This window comes from Elaeis guineensis, chromosome 3 (genome assembly GCF_000442705.2).
Source record: "Elaeis guineensis isolate ETL-2024a chromosome 3, EG11, whole genome shotgun sequence".
Taxonomy (NCBI): Eukaryota; Viridiplantae; Streptophyta; class Magnoliopsida; order Arecales; family Arecaceae; genus Elaeis; species Elaeis guineensis.
In genome coordinates, this window is record NC_025995.2 from 119,588,433 (window position 1) to 119,596,717 (window position 8,285).

The following is an 8,285-nucleotide window of genomic DNA, read 5'->3' on the forward strand; positions in this document are numbered from 1 at the left end:
GGATTTATAAAACTCTTCAGCCTTTCACTCACGCATGATAGTTGTGGTTAATAATAATTTTATAAAAGAATTCATTTCCAGGGAACGTGGTATATGAAACCCATGCAGTTCTGTTTATGTAAAAGCTACCAAATTTTGGGTTTATAACAATTTAATGAATTTGAATAATTAATAAATTAATGATTATGTTTATGATTATATATATATATATATATATATATATATATATAGCATATAATTGCTCAGTCTAACTATCTATAAAAAACATGATTACTGCAAGAATAATGATAGACTATTTCTAAAATTGTCCATTTTCTTTTCTTAATAGAACTAAGATAGGAGAAATTAAGCAACCCCCCGCAATGTGCTATGACAATTATTATCGCATTTGTCTGGCCAGACCCCGGGAATTTTCAGATTCATGCCGGGGACTGACTCCAGCAAGCAGAGACCGATCATCAATTGGTCTGATCAATAGAAAACAGGCCCTAAATGAAATAATGGAAAGAGCACACAACAAGAACCAGCAATTTACATCACAACATCCAACCCCCTGCCGATATGAGCAAAGGATGTCATTTATTTGATACGAATTTCTGTCCAGCTACAAACAAGAACATGAAACTACAAATATGACTGGTGCTTGTTACATGAATAAGAGATCCTAAACGTATGACAAGTTAAATTAGCGCAACATGAGATAAAAAGAATATGTATAATGCAAATAGAGTCCACCATTGATCTATTTCTGCCTAAACTGCATGGATTGCATTGCTGCTACTCGGGCTAAGGTCAGGCCCACTGACCGATGGATTCAGGTGAAAGGCCGACTGCCTTGAACCAGAGGCTCCCAGCAGTTTGAGAGAGAGAGCAGATGGCTCCATGCGGCCAGCAACATGCTCGCCGATGCTGAGTTTGGACATACCCGCGACCTCATCCAAGTTGACCGGCTCCTTGGGAACAACAGGTGTAGGCTTTACGATCTCATGCATCTCGCCCATCACTTGTTTTGCAGGTGCAGTCAGATCTGGAGGCCAGAATGCATAAGGCACAGGAATGAATGCAGGGTAGAACGCTGGGACTGCCGGCATCAGGGTATGCCGTATGGCATGGTTTCATTAAGCTCCGGAGGGGGGTTGTTCTTTGTTAAGGGTTCAGCAAGCTCCGGTTGTTGATTTTGACAGAGATTTAAAGCTGGCCGCGGGTTTGTGTTATCAGGTTCATTAGGAGGAGACTGGTGCATGAACCGTTCTTCAAGAACTGGGAGCTGGTCCGTTGGCTGCAAGTCCAGGAAACAAGAATGATAAAGCCATCCTTGGACAATTAACCAACGAAAACAGGGGAGGTCATTTGAATAAGACTCTCGAGGAGAGAAGACATACCATTTCAGGGACCATGTCGAACAAGCTCGAGCGTCTCTTCCTTCTCGATGCATTTGTCTGTCGTATGAAGTATTTCTGGGCATGGCTGGCCACCTGTGTTGGAGTCCGAGACACAACAAAGTTTCGAGCTATCCCACGCCAGTCACCTTTACCCAACTTCTGCAGACCCAGTAAGAACATCCGATGCTCTTCTTCAGTCCAAGGGACACCTGCAATCCAGTGCAAAAGGGATATAATCTAGTGATCATCTACCAAGTTTGATATCCTGCAATTTAAAAATTAAAATATAATACGTCATTGTGACATGGTTATGCAGCCTCTACGTTTCAAATGAATGAAAGAAAATAAAGCCTCCTCATTGGAATTCTCTCAGGATATTTCTTTATTTTAATTGATTAAATAGATGAGAAACTGTGGGAGTCCGACGGATTGCAAAACTTAATGTTACAAGGCAAAGTAATGTAACATAATCCGTTAGCACCTGAAGAATGCATTCATATTAGTAAAGAATGTGTGCTGAATGTGTGTTGAAATATGAAGGCAGAGAAATGAAAAGTATATGTTTATTAAGAAGAAGGGGGGAAAAAAGTAATTAATAGGGCTTAAATCAAGGTTTTAAAACCCATAGGAGCGACTATCCCGATTTTCCTATGGAACGAGATGCACCACTGTCCCACCCCATTCCGACACTTGGGACAGGAGATGGCCTAAGATGTCCCGATCGGGACACCAGATGCTAACGGACGGCCATATTCCATACATGAGATGGCATCCTATCCCAATGTCCCACGAAATGTTTTGCTATAACCTGAATCCTTGATTTAAATGATAACAAAACAACATTTAGATTCATAAAGCTAAAGTTACAATATGCAGCAGCCATCCATCATAAGAGTCTCTAGGTGCATTACCAACCACCAGTACTTTCCCATGTAATGAATTTAAACAGCCTTCAAGCTTGACAATGCACTTTTTATTCACTAGAAACTATATATTGAACTAACAAAACTAATAGGTGAACAGCTACAAAATGCATTAGCATTTCAAAAGACTACCCATATGCAGGATCTAGAATTAGAACAGTATACCCAAACAGAGACATACATTGATCAAATTAATAACTTGTGTGACACTAATATAAGGAAGCTAAGAGTAAATAAAGATGGAATCAACATGACACCAATTCATAATAAAATCTGTCAACATATGCCAAGCACAGGAGTCCGCTTGAAACCCTGCAAGTATACACACCTCCAAGGTTCCTCTCTTATTACAGGATTATAATATTAATGACAAACATAAACATATTAAAATCCATTAAGAAGGCAAGAATTGCAAAAACCTACCAGAACATGGTAATCACAGGTTTATATTGATCTGTCATGGACATAATTGTGATTCATAACTTATCAGTGCAATTATTAAACCAATGACATGCATATAGGCATAGAAGAGCGCTTGTCCACTGAGTTGTGAAGAGATATCATACACCTCATTGGAAGCATTCTGCCAGTGAAATTGATCATGAATGTATATCCAACTGGGATGGCATTCATACAACCCATCAAATATAAGGGTATACAATGTGCTCTGCAACTCTGACATTAGTTTTGATATGCAAACAAGTGATAAATATCATATATGACAATGCCCTCATAGAACAATAAGCTGAAACAATTTCAGTTAAACCTTTCAATCTGAACCAAAACTGCTTATCTTATTTGATAGCTGGTAATTTGTATGCAGAAAATTAAAATTCCGAGAGATGAAGTATAGCAATTTAAAAAAAAAATTAAAATAAAATGAAGAAGTGGGATTACTAAGCCAATAGTTCTGTGGATCATAGGCGACAGGAAAATAAGTTGAAACAATTTCAGTTGAACCTTTGAATCTGAACCAAAACTGCCTTTCTTATTTGATAGCTGGTATTTTATACTGCAGAAAATTAAAAATCCGAGAGAATAAGCATAGGAATTTTTTTTAAAAATAAAGAAATAAACTGAAGAAGTGGGATTACTGAGCCAATAATTCTGTAATAGGCTTGAAGAAGTGGGATTACTCAGCCAATAATTCTGTAATGGACGAAAGGATCTCCAAATAATAAACAAGAAGAAAAACCAAACAAAAGAACAAGTAAATAACAAAACATGGGCCAACAACCAACATGCTAAAGAATTCAAGCCACAAGTTATCTCACCTAGTTTGGCACACTATGGTTGTCCTCAATAAGATACCTCAAAAATCTTTCTTCAATTACCATTCCACTCTTTACAAATTTGGCACCACAATGCATGTGGTGTTACATGGTGGGCATCCTTATCCCTTATCTGAACCATAAAAATTAAAGTCAGCAGCATACAACTAGTACCCAGTATTTAACCATGGATCACATCTAAGAGAAATTGCAAAGTAATCATCCCACAAACCCTCTCCACATCCCCCCCCCCCCACCCCCCCAACCCAACAAAAACAAAAACCCCACCTCCCTCTCTCTAGGGGCGCCTAATCTGATAAATAATATGTAAGAAGCTCAAGATTTATAATAAGCAAACTTACATTTTAAAACATACAGAAAAACAATGAGCAAGTTAAATTCAATGGTAAATATACAATAATGTGAGAAGATTACTTTACAGGGACAATAAGTGAATTTTAAGTGGCGGCAGAACTGCATGGCAAGTAATCTCTTAGTGGACTGGTTATCTACCGATCACCAGAACATGAGCAAAAATCTAAGCAAGCTAAAAAGAGGAATATAGAAGACCAGAAGTTCATATTTGAAGTTAGACAAAGCTAAGACAGCTCATTTCTTGAAACATGAAAACTCCCCATTGCCCATCCTCACTCAGAGAATTCTATGCATAAGTGCACCTGCCACCCTGGCGCATGGCCTTCCATTCCCAATGTGGATGTGCTTAAGGGAAAACGTAGTTTCATCCCACAGATTTTTCAACTAGTGATTTGTCATATCACTCTTCTTCAAATTTTTACCAACTGGGAATATGTTAATTAAAAAGGCTCAAGAAAAATGGCATATCTTCCATGAGTATAGAGAAAAAATTGCCAACAATGACATAATAAGGTAATTTTACTGCCTTTTTTTTATGAAAGACTATAAAATGGTCTAATTGGAAAGACCTTCTAATTTGGTAAGGATATGATTACTACAGTAAGAATACCATCTACACCACAAATAACTCCAGAAGTTATCATCCCTCACCTAAATCACATGCAAGATCTATAGGTTACATGAAGGCATGTGCTACAATTCCTACAGGTATCTTGTGCTCGACTTTTTGCAAGCTTCTAAATTCTTGATAACGACAAAGTTACAAGATTTCTTGTATGATTATTGAATCATGTATTTTCCACCATGTAATATAATTTTGACATGCAGATATGCATACCACCAATTAATGAACAAATAACTAGATTCTAGATAGTGAAACTTTTCACAAGGCTTAATAACAATAAAAAGAGTTATACTGCATGAATGAGAATGAAAATCTTGCCCACTGAAGAAAAGCATCCAGTTCTTCTAAGAGTTGTTCCTTCAAACCCTAAAGCTAGATGATGGATTGGCTAAATGAATACTGAATTCAAGAACAACTCAAAATCAAACTGTCTGCCTCAAATGTACAATTGATCCACTTCCTCTGGAACTCTCAAAATTCTAATCTTGCTTAACATAGGTAGAGATTCATAAGTGCAATCTGTGTTGCCCATTGATGGTAATACTACTGAAAGAAATTGCTTCATGAACTAATAAAGCAATTAGACAGCTAGCATCTCCAGTGAGGTTATGGAGATGTTATGAAATTAAATAGCTGCAATATATGTTTACAGAGTACAAGCATTCATGAGAGACAATCAATTAACTTACTTCAGATAAAAAGTCTGGCACTCTAAAATTAATTTATCAAAAAATAAAGCCTTCACTAGATGACTAAAGTGAAAGTTTGTACTTCTTCAACATAGTCTAAACTGAAGATTTTTTTTTTTTTCTTTCGGGAAGCAGAGATTTTCTTTCTTTTCTTGTAAACTCAGAAAATAGACCTTTGTCATCTGGTGAAATGATTTTAAAGGACTTGAACTGTAGCAAAGTGGAAAGCTGAGGAAATCTGCATGCTACAACAAAACATGCAGCACATCCATTAAAAAAAGAAAAAAACTATGCTTCCCCTGTTATGTCGCAACAAGCAGATATCATTTTTATCATAAATACAAAGAGCAAATGCAGATTCAAGAACATGGTGTAAAAGATATTAAACCACAGCATGAGAATAACCAGAAATTCTCCAGAGAAAAGCAATGCGCCAAAAAGAATAGGATATAGTAAAAAAGAAATAGGAAAGTGAAGTGAAACCACAAGCTATCCAGGAAAATAAGATGGGTATAAAGATCACAATTACATTTATTTTAAAAAGCAAGTCCTAGGTGTACAAAATTAAACCTATTCCATCGTATGCAAGGATGCTGGCCCATTGATTGAGACTCTCACATAAACGGACCAAATTCCATATGCCTAAACCAATCAGATCATAATCAACAAATCCATGCGACTATATTGTGTGGACCATCGCCCATCCCTTTCCTATGCTGTTTGAAAATTAGGTAGTAAACCCAGTGGATGGTATTATACGGACCATCCTGAAGGTGTCGCCCATATTGGACCGCTCAACTCCATCCACAAAGCACGGCAAAAGGGACCACAGAGACTAGATACAGATTCAACAAATTAATCGGCACCTGCGTTACAGACTCGTGTCTTAATTCATCAGAACATGAACCTAATACCCCACAAAAAAAAAAAGGAAAATAGTGAGAGAAATTCGGAAACATAAAAACACTCTAAAAAGTCATAACTTTCCGTAAAAGAAAGCAGTTTTATCAAACACAACACTCCAGGTAATACGCGTCGATGATAAAAATGGGATTTTTATGTGGCTCAGAGATTAAAAATTAGAACTTGAGAAAATTTTGATAAAATAAAGAAAAAATCGTTGCCTTTGAAGGAAAGTTTGAACGTATACGAATCTACGAGAAGAACAGGTGACGATGCAAACAAGAAGACATTACGAGAAATAAAAGAAAAAAAAATCGAAAGATTTCGAAAAAAAAATCAGCAGAAGAAATGCGAAGGAGGGATAAAAAAATAGGGGGAAAAAGAGACACCTTTCTTGCGCTCGTTGCGGCAATTGGAGGAGCAGGAAGCGTGGGCAGCGTCGTCGGAGGCGTAGCCAGCGGCCGCGGCCTGGTGGTCGCGGAGCGGATCGTTGGACGGCGATCCCGGGTTGGGCGAGCATCCGCCGCCGCCTCCACCGCCGATGGAGGAGGCGCCAGCAGAGTAGAGGCTCCCCATGCTGGCGCTCTTCTTCATGGAGCCCACCCCGTCCGTGAGCCGCACCCCGAACAGCCTCACTCCCCCCGCACGGGTCGGGCACGTGCGAGAGTTGTGCCCGTTGTTGCTGCAGTGAGAGCACCGTCTCGTCATCGCCGCCAGCCCCGCGCCCCTCCCCGGCCGCCACGACCCGATCCCGTTCACGCCCTCTTCACGTGCGTTTCGCCCTCCCAGCCCCAGAGAGGGAGAGAGCAAGCGAGCGAGCAAGCTAGCGATGGACGGAAGGACTCGAGGCCTAGGGGATTGTATTACGGTTCGCCAAGTACTAAGAAGGCAGCGGCTTTGCAAATGGATATGCTTTCGGGAATATTTACGAGAAAACCGCGCGAGGTGGGAAAACAAAATTCTGGTCACTCACGCACCTGCGAGAACGGAGGACCGTCCGTTTCGCAAGGCATCAGCACCGTCCAAACCACATCAAAAGGATCTTCACGTATGCTCCCAATTGGGCTTTACTTCACAATTATTTGCGATCATGCCAAGGATTTGCCATTTTAAGCCCGGCTATCTAATCGAATCTGGGCGAAGATCGTCTTGCGTACGTATACGTGGAACGGGGGGTTGGGATGATAAAATTACGATAATGCCTTGAGGATGTCGGAAGTTAGTTACTGATAGCACCGAAATAAGGCTGGTGGGGTTTTTGGTAATTCGATACGATCTTGTGTCTGACCGTAGTAGTGACTAGCGAGATCGAGTTGGCGATGGCCGTGCCGCGTGAACGGGCTTATTTGGCTCGGGGGATGGCAGGGAGTGGTTTAGGCATGGATCTTGATTATATTACAGAAATGCCATGGAGTGGACGGCACAACGCTAGGACGTGAACGGACGAAAGAGATGGTCCACGAGGAAAGGGCCGCCAGCATGATTTTTGTTTTACTTTCATGCAAGGTCTCGCACGCAGTTACTGTTTTATCGGCTGGATTTTGTTGAATGACGTGAGTGCTTTAAATGAATTAGGGTCGCAGCTGGGAGTTAAACTCATGTGAAAAGTAACGCCGCTATCTGTCCACTATCAAATTAGCTGCTGGAAAGCAGTCCTGAACAAACTAAAGACCAGCTTACCAAAGAGAAAAACAAACTGAACACCCAATTTAAAATCTGCCATGAGGCGATGGATAGAGTTATGAAGATTTGATGCGATACATGCGGATGGTTCAATTATAAGTTGCCAGGATGGTAATTGTCAACGAAGGGACAGGGATGTTCTTTTAGAGTATCACAATTATTGGCCCCGAAATCCGGCCGGACTAAATCAAGATTGGGTGCACCACGACCCGTGGGCTCTTAGTCTGCTGAAACCTAGAGGTCTATCCAGAGTTGAAAATCCAATCTACAGATATAATGGAAAAACACGCAAAATTGCTGGATCTAATTCGATGGAAACTCTCGGATATCTATGTATATTATTATAGTACGAGCTATAACCATCCTGCAACGTCTCCCATACAGTGCATGACTATAATAATCTTCTTTAATGAATTCTAACTATCTTTAACATA

At 39.9% G+C, this 8,285-nt stretch overlaps 1 protein-coding gene across 1 annotated transcript; it reads right to left on the reverse strand.

Annotated features, from left to right (window-relative positions):
• Window positions 1-530: 530 nt before the first annotated feature.
• On the reverse strand, window positions 531-7,016 carry LOC105036987 (transcription factor MYBS3). Its single transcript, XM_073254652.1, is given in 4 exon segments — window positions 531-1,099; window positions 1,102-1,279; window positions 1,383-1,591; window positions 6,558-7,016. Coding segments are annotated over 4 exon segments (1,053 nt in total). The 5' UTR covers window positions 6,877-7,016; the 3' UTR covers window positions 531-752.
• Between the last annotated feature and the right edge of the window lie 1,269 nt (window positions 7,017-8,285).